A 14,467-nucleotide genomic window follows, 5' to 3' on the forward strand; every position below is an offset into this window, starting at 1 on the left:
ACCTATGCAAAATTTTACAACGAAATTGTTTGTAATTACATTAACTGGCGATAAAATATTTTCATTTGAGAGCTGATTGGCTCTAGATAATTTACGTATGCCCACACGTATTTATGGACGGAAAATGCGACAGTCAAAAATGACGGAAAAAGATAATTGTTCATTATCATTGCGGCTACCCTTTAAATTAAGGTAGCTTAGGAAAATTAATTTAAGCAGTAATTGTCGCCATTTATGAGAGAAAAATTGCGCCATTAAAGGTTACCTAACTACCCACAATCACGGCTGATGCATTGTATTTACAAAAAGCGCACGCATCACTCTCACTCGACCGGTCTTTTCCAGTTACTCGTTTCATTTTGAAATTTTCAGCGTACACAAAGTATATCCTTTTCGGAATTACCTTGCTTTTTAATTAACTTTGTTAATTGCCTAAGTTAACTTTGAAAAATTTACCTCTGTGTTTCCTCGGCTGTATATTTTACATTTGAGATACCGGCAAATGTACAGGAACGTCTCCCCCATCTACCTACATAAGTTCAAGACGATGTTTTGTTCTGTAAGACGATGCCGTGTTTTGAGAAAGTAATTAGTCACCAAAGAGGACGAGAAGGAGTGATGCGTTCTCTGAAGTTGTCCCTAGCTCATCCCCTATTTCACCAACCAAACGCAGTGGATAAGGAGTATAAACAATGACCAGGGGCATCAACAAGCAAACACGAAATTACGAATGTATGGACGGTGAAGAAATGGACAAAAGAGGTGATTTGCAAACGTGAATTCTAGCCCACTGTGATAAACGTAAGGCGGTTAGATGACCAAATATACATAAGATAATGGTGATTGGTAAGAGAAGAAAGGGGATCCTAAAATATCAAAGAGCGAATGCAGTCGTAGCTAGTCGATGCAAAGTCAGATAAGATACAATAAACGGTACAAAACCCAATACAAAAGCAGGGCCGTGACGACGGGAAAGAAAGTGATGGCCCGACATTCTTAATCACAACCAGATATTTACTCAACATTGCCAGGGGATATGCTTGCGATGACTCATTCAATGAACTGAATGGAGATACGTCTAATAAGAGAAAGATATAGGACCACTCGAATTCAATTTCTAGAAAACAGGACCCGATTTGAAAATTCCCCCTCAAGAGCATTAGTACACAAATGAGGCAACTGTAAGTCGCTTTAGCGTTATGCTAGTATTACGTAAGGTAAGTGTTTTCCATTTTTCGATCCCATCTTTTCCCCCTAACATTAGCCCATGCGTTACACAACGTAAGATTTCGACGACCACCACACACTCGCTCCTTCTCTCTAAATTACCTAAGTCATTAGATGCATCTGTTCCACGTTTAATGCCCCATGCCTCCACAGTTTCGGCTCTCCACAGTTCGTTTTGATATAACAAATCTGAACAGTAACTAGCATTTAGAGGTAAATCGGTGAAAGGGCCCCGAGCTTAGGGGGGGGGGGCACAACAGTGGCGCCGACTCCATGGGGGTTGAGGGGGCCCGCACCCCCTCAAAAACTCGCTATGAGTGTGAGGAAAAATGTGTCAGGCTTGTCGATTTGTCTAGATATCGAGATTCGAGTTATCAGGGTTCTAATGTTGATCATGTAACTCTTCTAAAATGCTTATAAAACTTAACACTCACTACTTATAAAAATTCCCGTGGCAAGATCCCCAGTTTCCCCTCCCCCCCAATATTTTTTTGTAAGTCGGCATCCCTGAGCTACAGTACTCGCGTCTATCGTTATGCCTATAAGAAAGGTGTAATAAAAAGACTCAGATAAGTTGAGTCAAAGTTCACATAATTATTAAAATAACATTATTAAAATTATAATTGCACTATTCCACAACTATTTTAATGAGTTTGATACGTTTCGGCTCACAGAGCCATCATCTGGCATGGCACAAGAATTCACCGGGCAGTTCATTCACGCCGTTGTTGCTGGCCGATATATTCAAGCGAGCGGGGAGTTAATAGGAGGGGTGGGGGAAACTGGGAGGAAAATCCTCTTCGTCGCTGGAAACCTATGCGCTTGTAAGCGCTGTCTCCCCTATAAAAACACTCATATATTATTTACTGCATTATTATGTTTTTATTGTCATACATTTTGTTATTTGACGGTGGCTCAATTCTGGTCCTATGACCTTGGAGACCACCTAAAAATCCTTCTCTTGTTTTTTTAATTCAGATGTAAAAACAAAATGTAGGAGTAATAAATTATTATTATATTCTGAGATGGATAAGACCCCCCTCCGCAGTGCGCCACGGAGTGTCGAACAACTTATCGAGAATGTACATGAGACCTTCACATTTATACATTTGAGGAAGAGGTGGAGGAGGGATTGATGAGTTTGAGGAAGGGGTGGGAAACAGAAGTAAGGAAGAGACTGTGAGAAGGCGGAAAACGACGGAGATACGGAAAAACCGTAGGAGGACGACTCTATTAACAGGTATAGAACAACGACACGGGGGGGAAACAGAGAAACGTGAATGCCAAGTGGAGAATAATAGATTAGGCGGGGTGAAAAAAAAGGCACGCATGTCATACGATAGGGCAAGGTTGGAGTATATAACGAGGCAAGGAGGAAGTTGGGGATTCGTTCACGTAATTAGCCAGAGTGCGCGAGAGATATGGAGTAGAAAACCCTTTGGTCCGAAATCGCACCATTGAATTTTACGAATATTCCAAACAGACACGATCTCATCTCGTCACCGAAAGCATTGGGGCCAACTTAATGTCTAGAGTTGATAATTTTAAAAGTATAGAGCGTTCCACATTTAGTTGACAGTACGGGCCTTATGGATAACAGTGTTGCCAAGCTTCCGCTCCGCCGGTAGGCATCCTAACAGCGTATGCAACCACACATAATATAGCGAGCGCCAAAATGGTTTAGTTCAAAAAGGAGTTAGGGATCGCACAAAAGACGGCGTAAATTAAGGTATTTTTAGCGTAAATTATAATACCTTTGCTGCAATATAAAAGGAAAAGTGTTTTTTTATTTTATGTATGTACTTATTCATTACACAAGCTGAATAATGAATAATCTGTAATGTAAAAAATAACAATAAATTGAAGGATAATAAAAATTATCGCCACTCCTGAATGAGACAAAATTTCTGTTCCTTCCATATTATGCAATATTTTTTTGGCTCTGGCTAGTATTACATGAATGGCGATGTTGTATAAAACATCATCAATCTTTAATTTTTCAAAATTTTCTCGTACTTGGTTTATTGTAAATTACAGATCTCTTTTCAAGCTGACTTCTTCAAAGCTTATTTCCTTAATGTTCTCTTTCCTCCACCTTGTCGTAGGCAAGGAATCCAATTTCCTTGAGTAATAAGAGGCATTATCAACCACTATAATTGATCCTTCGGGTAAGTTTGCAAAAAGTGAGTGCTCAAACCATCTCTCGAAACACTCGCCACCCACTTCTTCATGCTCATCCATTGAGTTCTTTTTGCACAGAAACACATGCGATGCTCCTTTTATGAACCCATTTTCCGTTCCTGCATGTAAAATTGCAAATCTTTCTCCTCGGGAAGTGGGGGCCAAGCCCAGTATTTAGCCCAGCAAGGAAAACTTGACGCGGATTTTCTAATTGTTTGTTTCGCAAACTAATGTTCACTATTTGTCCATCATTAATCCAAATTTCGCCTGTGAATACACTCGTCCTGTGTTCGCGACGATATTTTTTTAGCTGCCTTAAATAATTGTGCCGCCAAACGAATAATATCATCCCTTTCAGTAAGGATGCTTCTTTTCCCCCTTCGTTCGTACACGAAGCCTATGTCCAAAAGGAGACGATATAGTCTAGTCCTTTTGTAATCTGGGAGGTCACTATCCATTATTTACCGAGTTTTAATGGATTTTAAAGTCGGAGGAATATTTTTCACGAAGGATTCAGGTACCTTCCTTCTAATTCCCAATCTCATAAAATCGTCGAAAATCACTGCTCTCGAATTTTTGTAAGGCTGTCTAATTTCTTTAGTTTTTGAAGGAGTTACCAATGGACCACGGGAGCTTTCCTTTCTCACTGTGTAAATAGTGGACTCCTAGCACGTAGTAGCCTTCGAAGCTTCTCGGCAGGCCTCACTAATGCTGAGAGATTTCCTTAATTAAGTACGAGAAGACTTTGAGCACCAACTGTCTTTCGCGGCTTATGAGCTTCTCACCTTTTCTCCTATTCTTTGTATCGGACATATTGATTGGCCGTGTTACAGCATAGGTAAGGGTAAAACACATTTCACAATTCTCAAATTCTGCAGATCACACAACACTTGTTCTCTCCAAAAAAATGCGATGATAAACTGAACGCCTTCATTAATTCTTTCGACGGCCCCTTCGGCTAGGGTGGATTCTGGTGCACGTTTTATGGTACCCTATGAAAGGAACTCAGAAAAAACCCAGGCCCCCTTTTGTAAAAGGCGTGCACTGGATGGGGTAAAGTTTCGCACAGACTATGAGATTCTCTTTCTTGGTTTCCGCGATGGGACCGAAACACCCAAGGCGAAAGCGTCTTATTTCCCAGCCGATTGCTTTCTTTCGTGTATCCATGTATTCAGATAAAAACACTGCTGTTACGACGCATAAGTATTCTCTGTTTAGGGTATCAAATGAATAGATAAATACATTTCATAGTATGCATTGACAAAAAACTACTTTTCCGCCCGAGAATTTTCCCTCTGCGCGCAAGAAAAAGCAAGAAGCCTGGCCCAGCGGCGCCGTAATATTTTTTCTTAAGATCAAAACATTGCAACTCGCTTCAGAATTGATGTTAGTTAATTATTTTTTCACCAAAAATAACTTTGTAGTTTTCTTCATATTTGATACGCAGCATATAGGGACCTACGACGTAAGAAACGTAAGTTAGTAAGCGACTACTTTTTACCTTGCAAAAATCAAAATTTTCTTGTCCTAAAAGGTGTTACGTCGGCATAACAACATTTTAACTCAATATTTGTACAATTAGTGAAGATCTTCAAAGAGAAAATTGTGTGAAGAATTTTGTGCAGAAGATTCAATTCAATACAAACAACGGTCAGGCAGAAATTACGAGAAGAAGATAAAGTAAAAGAATACACGTTTCTGACGGAAATTTAAGGAAATTATTTGTATAGCTTTTGTAATAATTTTTATCGAAAAACTATTGGCACCAATGAATGCAGCATCTCATTCTACATTATAATGCAATTTTTAATCAGTGCATAACGCAACATTAATTTTCGTGCTGTTATTGACAACACCGCGCCCCTGGCCTTATGGAGATTAACATGGGAAATGATTCTCCATAAGAGCCCATACTGTCAACTAAATGTGGAACGCTCTAAGTCCCCTCAAGGGTAAATGTAAGAGAGAGGGCCGAAGGGATTCGGGCCCCCAGAAATATGTATTAATGACCGTCACTACATCCTCGTTTAACTCGAAATCTAACAAATAAAACACGTCCTGATCTATTAACACTTGGGAAGAAAGATGAAGCAGAGAGAAGTTAACCTAGCAATGGCCTCACTTCACAACACAAGAGAATACGAATACGGCAACAAGATAACGAACTACTTGTTTTTTTTTAACTCTGTAGGAGCAACGACACATAGACACACACACATTTATAGAGAGAAAGTCAGAATTTTTTATGCGTACTCTTCAATGAAATTACAGTTTTAAGTCCGTAAAAGGAAGCAGGTAAAATTCAACACGCGGTCGATTTTCATATAAATATGAAACTATTGCCCAAATCTTAGAGATGAACGATACAATGACTCAGCTCCAGATTCCACGGCGTAATGCTAATGAGACGAGGTACCAAGCAACTGTTAATTCCACTCGGGGATTATGAGAATGTTTCAATAGCATAATAAGGAGCAGCAGAGGACGTCATGGATTCAAGCGTGTAAGAAACGCGGATCCGATTAGTGCAGCCACTAAAGCATTCGCTATCTAACTGAAATCAAAATGGAAATTCGATGATCACAAACGGACCAGCATCTAAACCAAGGTAGCATATAGAGAGGATAACTATTCGTCCCTTGAATGAGTTGCCAAACGGAATACAGTTCAGCTCACGAACGAAGGGCACACATCTTTACCTCGATAGCACAAAGGAGCTCAGAGAACGGTTTGGCAGCCTTAACGAATACTCCTATAAGCAGTCCATAGCTGAACAAGCTTCTCACAACCTATAACCCATAGCAAAGGAATTCTCCGAAAGAATCTTTGGTCATCGGTGCATTTACCATGATATGAAAAACAAAAAGTGGTAATCCATTTGCAGGCTAATGAGTAGGCCGACGAGAACGTCTCCAATGTCGCAGAGGTCGTTCAAGCCTATTTAGAGCAGTTTGCAGGTTGAAAAAGATATTCTGATGAGTCATCAGCCTAAAATCAGTTAAAGTTGTATTCGATAGCATTTCAAGATTTTAACGCGCCTGGAAGGCATGCACACCTCTCAACAAAACGCGAGTGTTTTTTTTTTAGTTGTCCTAAGAAAAATTTTAATAGGCATGAATAGCGCACGCTAAACATGAGAGAATTGCAAATCAAACTATTGAAATAAAAACTACATTCATTATTACAATTTTTTGTTTAACCTAAGAATCTTAGGGGGCGATCGACCACAAACCCTTTTCTCTCAGTTCGTAATTACTAGTAGGGGAAAAAAGTTTTTTCATACGGACGATTTTAAATGTAGAATAAAACATCTTTTTACATATAAAACGTTTATAATTTTTTCCTTTACTGAGCTTCATTTTCACCACGAAAGGCATGTTTTCTAATTATTTATATTTTTATCATTCCTGCGGACTATAACTGAGGAATGACCTTTTCCGAGGATAAGTTTTTAAATAAAATATATTGAAATATACAGTAACATTGTTGCATTCAACGAGAAATGCGACGCCCGTAAAATCACATGTCAAATCTCACTATCCGCTGTTTCGAAAAAGTAATTCTCGGGGACTCTTTATATTAAAGAACCAATAAAAAGATAGAGGGAATGAAGTCATTTCATGTAAAAATACTCTCCAGTTAAAATACCTTGTAACTGCTATTAGTTGAAGTTGCTCGACATTTAATAGGAAAAAATTCAATTGTTTATAAAATACGAAACATTTTATCGACGAATATTATGGAATCATTCGGCTTTTGCACTACCAGGACGAACTAGGACTACTTTTTAATGTAAATACGTTTTTCAATCCGAGGATTTAATGTTAATATAGCTATCAAATAATAATAAAAACTTAAGCGGCACACTTTTTTTGTCGACGGAGCTGTTTCTTCCTAGTTATTGGGTTCCCCGTCATTTAAATGATTGCATGTTGGAATCTACAAGGGTACGTTCAGTTAGTCTCATGCAGCATTAATTATTGGATTTTATTCGTTTTGATATACTTTTTATTACCTTGCCTTCTAATTTTACAGCTCTATTAATGCAAGAAATAACAGATAGGATAGGAAAGTTCCTTAAGTTTCTACTATGAGGAAGAATTTGAATCGCAATATGTTACATCACGGATTACAAAATGTTTTTAACCATTAATCTCCAAATCGTTGATTGCGACCAAACCAGGATTTAACATACATCACGAAAAAAGTTGACAGTAGGTTGTCTCTTACCGGAAAAATATTAATATATAACTCCATAAAAAAACAAAAGACTAATTTTTTGTCCCCCTACATTTTCGTATTGAATTACTTAGAGCCTGCGTCTTGAATTTTCTCTGGGTCTACGTCAGATTCTTCACTGCACATTTTCAAACCCATAATGGCCATCACTTTTCCCATAAATATATATGTACGAACGTAAATGATCTATCCACAGAAAAAAATAAAGCAACATCTCCAACAGCCTCAAAAATGTTCATAAAAACTGTTCATACCAAAATTCCGTCAGGTTGACTTAGTTAAAGGCTTTCGGCTGTATGGGATTTCATGACTTCAAGTGGAGAGTTAAGTTTTTCAAGCTACGTATGGTCTCTATATCACACTTATTGCAGTAATGCTTTTTTCCATTCATGACCAATTTTTGTAATATTTTCTTCGGCGAATGTTGGATAAAATTTGGCAAGATCAAAAACTAGTGAGACATGATGAACAAATTGACCAATAAGTATACATTGCTGTGTAACATGTGCCAGCATATTGCGAATCATTGATGCTATTTTTAATGACAAAGGCACATTTTTTAATTTAAGATATTTTTTACACTTCCCTATCGAAACACCAGAAATTTCTGATGGCTCCGAACGTAATAAGCTGGGGATAAGAAACCAATGCTCATGTTTCACTCTTTAATTGAAATTTGAGTGAATGTTGCAGAATTTTTCTTAGGAAAACTCAACGCTTTACTAAACCATGGATTAAAATCTTTTTTATTTCGGAATTCCTAGCAAATCATTTATTTTTTTACAATACAAAAGTCGTTAGGTACTATTCGTTTTTACCACCTCTCTTGTAATGTAATTCATTGAAGATTATCGCTGATAACTTGAAGCCGAGGACTGAATTTAGTGAAAGAAATGCGCGACTACGTGTCATCAAGAAAAACCTATGTTCGCTGTTTTTCATCCTGCAGTAGGAAAACTGAAAAGGGAAGTCCTTCGAATTTCACCGCCGGATCTTGTTCAAATTTTGCTAGGTGATACGAAAGAACACCCAAGGAATATCACTGTGTATCAAGGAGTTGTGCTGCGGGTTGCACGCATTCAGGCGTTTTCCTAGCACATACTTACCGTCGCTAATACATATCTCGAAAAGTATTGAGCGTTGGCGGCTGAAAAAACTACTCCTCATGGGTAACCATTTCCTATCCCCTAGCAAATTTTTGAACGAGATCTGGTGGTGTCACTTGATAAACTTCCCTTGTATGCGTTTGTAAGTGAACCATATCGAGTCCATTTTTCGAAATTAAGGTGTTCCTTTAGTCAAAATATTTATAGCAAAGAATTTTGACCATAAATGTGCTAATGTAACTATCCTGAAGTAGTAAATTTAGTATCCAAGGAGGTAGGTATAGAAAATTTTTGCGAAATTCAACAGAAGGAAACTCATTCGCCTAGGGATCCGAACCCGGATCCTTCGATTTCCGGCCGAGTGCTTTAGCCAGTTGAGCTACCGAGGCGTCAATCCATTTACTTTGGCCTGGACGCGAATATGAATTTTCCTACTTTTTCCCGAGTGCTTCAATATCTTCAAGCCACCAACACTTCCCCGTGATAGGAGTTGACATCACTGACCTACACATCATTCCCCTATGGAAATAAAAATATATATTTAAGAAGTGGATATTCACCATCGGAATCAAGCAAAATTTCGCACTGAAGCCAAGGAGCAGATAAATCAAGGAGGTGACGCAAGCGTCGTTACAGGGGAGAGGGCAGCAGCCCCAATAAAATGTACGTTGCTCACATGCTGGACACGGTCAATCGATGATTACACTTGGGTCCTGCTGCTCCAATAAAAATGCTGATTACGCCCATTGTAAAGTGATCTAAATTTTTAGGAATGAATGCGACGCAGGAAAATTATATGGGCTCGAAATGTAGAGCAAAAAATGCTCTTTCTCCTTGCGAATGTTCCCATTGTTGGCGTGTATATGAATTGCATCAGTAACTATCGACCTATCAAAGAAAAACAGACAACATTTCAACCACGATGTGCCAGGAGGATTGTTGGGAAAAGTAATATCGCCGCAAATCCATGTAGAGGAATAAAATAGCCGACAAGAATAAAATTTCTCGCGAGCGAATGGCTGCATCGACTATTCCTTTTCATCCATCTATCTAGATCGGGTCACAAAGCCAATCTGTCAGTGCCCCCTTATCAGAGATGTGAAACAATCTTCGAGCTGACCTCAACACGGATTCCCCCCCGCCAAGAAGATGACCTTTACACAGTTTTCATTTCTGCTGCCATCCAACAGGCGGCAGCGACGTACACAAACCCAGAGATCGCTCGATGTTTCGTAACACTACGGGACATCATAAAGTGTGTCCTTAATAAATCAAAGCTATAAAAATTAGTACGCCAGATTTCGGAGGAGGAAAGAATCATTACGAATACTTGCAAATAGAAGCTGTTTCCTTCAATCATCTCCAACTTTTAGACATCATATTTTCAATGTGAACAAACCAAACTTACAAGCGTCCATGAGAATTATCAAAGGTTATCAGGCACTTGAAGTGAATCCTCTCGTTAACATTCAATGTTATCCACAGTAACCACTGATGCCTACAATGAGAAATAAACATCCCTGTGTATTATAAAAAGAATATATTTTATACGTATGGCCGTCATTTGCTAAGTTTGTAAAGAAGAGGGGAGTATTATGGACAAGGAAATCCCACAACACAGGCGCGGAGACGAGGATAGGACTATTTTTAAGAATTACTCGGCCTCAGTACCGAAATTACAGAAATATAGGCTCAAGAAAACTAAATAAAAGAATGCTTAAGTTAAGCGGTTCGAGAAATATTTTTTTTCTGGCGGTTCCGCTACTCCTTCATCTGCAATTAATCATCTCCAATAGGATTACAAAATCTATGAATAATTTGTAAAAAACAGCGTCTCGAAAGAGGAAGCATGACTGGATTATTATCCAACAACTTTTCAATGACTTTGAAACGTCGGGTAGGAACAAGGGTAGCTTTACTCTTGATTAGTTTCGGAAACGCAATATAATAAAATAAAGGATCAACATCTTATTAAAACTATAATTCCCATCAACTGTAAGACTTTCCTCTACGAGACAATAAAGGGAGGCGGGTCACAATTCTCTTCCCCCCCTTCTCTCAACCATCTCCTCCTAAAGGCGAAAAGCCAAGAAAAACTGCCTCCTTTTTGGGTTTTCTTCGTTTTGGGTGAATGAAATTGCCCCTACCAGTTTATTAAAAGGGTTTCACGGAATTGAAGTTTCAGCTTCAACAAGCATTTCATATTGAACTCCTGCTAAATATTTGGACGATGATGAGTGACTACCCCTTAGTGTATTTCTACAGGGACATTACGTGCTGTTGAGGAGGGTAGGGATTTAAGGAGGTTAGTGGGAGTTAAGGAGGCGGTAAGTAGACCAATTGTTCGTGAAAAGAAGTGCCTTCATGAGCGAATTATGTTATAATGGTACATAAATGCTTGAAACCGTTTCCAGCGTTCACTGCGAGCACAAACTGTTCTCTCATACAAATTTTAGAAAAAAAAACTATCAGCGAGAACTGGTGGGTTAAAAAGTTCCACGTATCCCCAAAATACAAATCTCCTATGGCTCAGGTAAAACCAAAGGCCTTGAATGCCCAGGGAAAGGTCAGCTACCCTCGATTGCTAAAACCACCATTTTCCTCAGGGGAGGAAAGGTTAAAAAGAAAAGAGTCGAAGTAAAATTTAATGGCTAACACAAACTAGGCAGAATAGAAAAAATATCTAACGCCGCGGAGACATCCGCAGAAACCAGGACCGCCCAGAGAGCGCGTGGGAAATGCTTCCACCCCGGAGGCGGTTTGACCTTCCGTCCGCGACGGTGCTCTTCGGGACGGCAAAAAGGAGTGCGTCAACAGTGGCCAAAACCGTTCAATTTGCCTCCGGGATATTTTTATGCCTAAAAGCCCGAGAGAAAGGCAATACAACGTACGCAAAACAAACCACAATTTTCGCATTTTGACACCACTCCCATGATAACGGGAAAACAGCACGTCGCATTTTAAAGAGTGACACTCGAAGATTACCTAGACACAAGAGAAACAGCGCATATAAACCAAGAGCAAAAAAAAACTTCATGGAAAGGAACACATTTGAGAGTGAGATCAGTACTCATGTTCAGACTCACCCCCATGCCCACCTATTGCAAACGCATTAGCGCTATTCTTCGGCATGGGAAATTTTTACACACTGTCACCAGTCGAATAAAAAAATTTAAAAAAATATGCACACTTACCCAGGGGTTCATCAATATTCAGATCCCGCTTGAGCCTGATGTTATCCGGAACGGCATGATCGGTCATCTCGTCCAGAGTCTGCAATTATTTAAAATGTATTAAGGGGTTCCTATCTATCCCATCCCATCTATTCCCACATGACATACACAAACATTATTTTTCCATCAAGTATAAGCAACTCACTTTGAATCCAAGGAGGTCCAGCATTTCAATTTGATCATGTTCTCGAGGTCCTATGTGGCGCGACTGGAATTCTGCACGTTTCGGAAATAATTTTTCAAAGGCCGACGAGGATTGAGACACCACGGAACAGCTGCGTTTCCCAAAAACCCTGAAAGCCCTCAGACTTTGGAGGACCAAAGTCCTTCCGCCTACTCGGTGCATGGCCATCGCTGCAAACCTCGAGCGGCGAAAGAATGAGAAACCCTTCTCCTCAGGGAGAGGTTACTTACTCAAGAGATAGAGATGAGCTACGTCACGGGCGAGCCGATGCGAGCGATTGATATGAATGGTATGAGAACGGAGAACTGGTCTCCAACAGGCGGCAGTTTTGAAGACGTAGATTGAGGAAGACTGAGCAGAATGAATCGGTTTCAGTCAAAGATGCCTGTTAAAAAGCAAATCGTACGAGTACTCAAAAATTGAACGGTCACAGTGGCGCAACTTCTACGCTCTCTCTCTATAAACGAAGGCTGTGAACCAACACACTCGGAGACGAAAGCTCAACTGACCGCTCGAAATCATCGTCTTCCAAACAGCACCGGCATTTTTGACATCTGTTCCACATGAAGCGGCAGCTCCTACCAGTAGAATAGGTCTTAGGATACGAGAAAGATAAAGTGAAAAGAAGAAAGTCTAGCGAAGGTCTTACCAGATGATAAAAAAAGGTAAGCGGCCAACAGCTTAACATTAAATTCCTAGGATGGATGACTCGCATTTAAGTGTTCTCCCTGGTATGGCCAACTAGGGAGTTGAATTTCAGCAGAATCACCATTCCTACGGCGATATTAGTCAGGCCCCTAGAGTATATTCCTCAACTCACACCACCACCTTAATATGACCTCTCCATACCTAATGAGTTTTGGAAATCAGCAGCAGATCAAGGGCGGTAATTACCCTCTCCAAAGAAAAGAGAAAAAGTATTTTTTCTGAGGCTAGTAACGAAACAGTTGAAACCATAATGGCTGAAGAATTAAGTCATTAAATACACACTATGGCAAACTTGGGAGTTCCTCGTTCGAGTCCTGGAAAAGGTAAATGACTTTTCCTCCAAGGAATTTCTTCACCTAATGTACAGTTGTAGCGTCATGTGTGCCGTGTGCCGTTCTCCATTTATGTTCACATTATTATTCCACAGATCATATCAGGATATATTTCGTGCATCAACAATTGATTAACCAAATTCACGATTCCAGGATAATTTCAAAACTTACAGGCATTTTGACAAACCAAAACATCATTGCTTTGATCCCAGGCTCTAACCATCAACTTTGTTTATGCTAAGTAAGAACCAATCATGGTACCTATTGATGATTCACAGTAATGAGGAAATGATGCTTGTATGCCCGGAGATGACTTTTGAATGTTACATATGTAAGAAAGATGCATTGCACGATTTTTTGTCACTGAGTACACAGAGCCAATGGCGTTTTTCAGATTACCATCTGGTGTTGCCTCGCAACAGGGTGGCAAATGTTGAATACCCTATTCTAACAAGAGCTGCCGAGTGTGACTGAGAGAAGACAAACAAGAACTCGCTAGCGTCTATGACTGGCCTACCAAAACACCATGGCTGTCTACTGTGGAGGAGATTGGCAGGGATGGGCACTGGGAATCATATTTCCACCAACAGAGATTCTCCGAGACAGAAACTTGTGGCTTGTTTCTTTTTACGTCGTTTCTTCTGCTACAAATGGAAAAACTGCCATCATGCCCTCACCTGTATCCATTTTCTGACCTTTTCCTAAGTCTTCTTAATATTTTTCATTCTGGTTTGGCTTGGCCATTGACAAATCCAGAGATGACCGGATGTTTGGCACTGATTTGCAACATTTTCTACTTTAAAGAAGAAAAATGGCAGGAAAATAGCTTGAAAATGCTGTTTCTTTTTTAACCAACAGATATTTTCAATATCTTTTCAAAATCAAGTAAATTGATACCACAAGGTGATGAAAGAGAATCAAAGATAAATGTATTTTCATAAAAACTCATTGACACAGCAAATATGATATAATATCTAGCAATGAATCCCTTCTGTGAAAAAATAACTTTCTGCATCTAAAATATTTCAAAGAATCAATATGCATAAGATAAGGTTAAGTGCTCATCATAAAAGAAATAATTAAATAAAATTCTGTAAATGATGATTTAAAATTCAGAATTGAACACCCACGACTTCTATAAATTTTGAGCCAATATGTCGTTAGTGCACACATAGTACCACCTAATGATGAAATTTCATGGGTTTCATTTTGGGAATTAGTCCTTAAATGCAGTAAAGATTGTCAAACATCACAGCA

The 14,467-nt window shown here is 39.3% G+C and overlaps 1 protein-coding gene across 1 annotated transcript in view; it reads right to left on the bottom strand.

Annotated features, from left to right (window-relative positions):
- The window catches only part of LOC124157769 (glycine dehydrogenase (decarboxylating), mitochondrial), a 30,118-nt gene extending 17,706 nt beyond the window's left edge, over positions 1-12,412 (bottom strand). The window contains exons 1-2 of the mRNA XM_046532777.1: positions 12,132-12,412; positions 11,948-12,026 (exon numbers count right to left, since the gene is read on the bottom strand). Of these exons, the coding sequence (XP_046388733.1) occupies positions 11,948-12,026; positions 12,132-12,338 (286 nt within the window). The 5' untranslated portion in view covers positions 12,339-12,412. The remainder of the gene's footprint in view (positions 1-11,947; positions 12,027-12,131) is intronic.
- Between the last annotated feature and the right edge of the window lie 2,055 nt (positions 12,413-14,467).

Source organism: Ischnura elegans, chromosome 1 (genome assembly GCF_921293095.1).
Source record: "Ischnura elegans chromosome 1, ioIscEleg1.1, whole genome shotgun sequence".
NCBI lineage: Eukaryota > Metazoa > Arthropoda > Insecta > Odonata > Coenagrionidae > Ischnura > Ischnura elegans.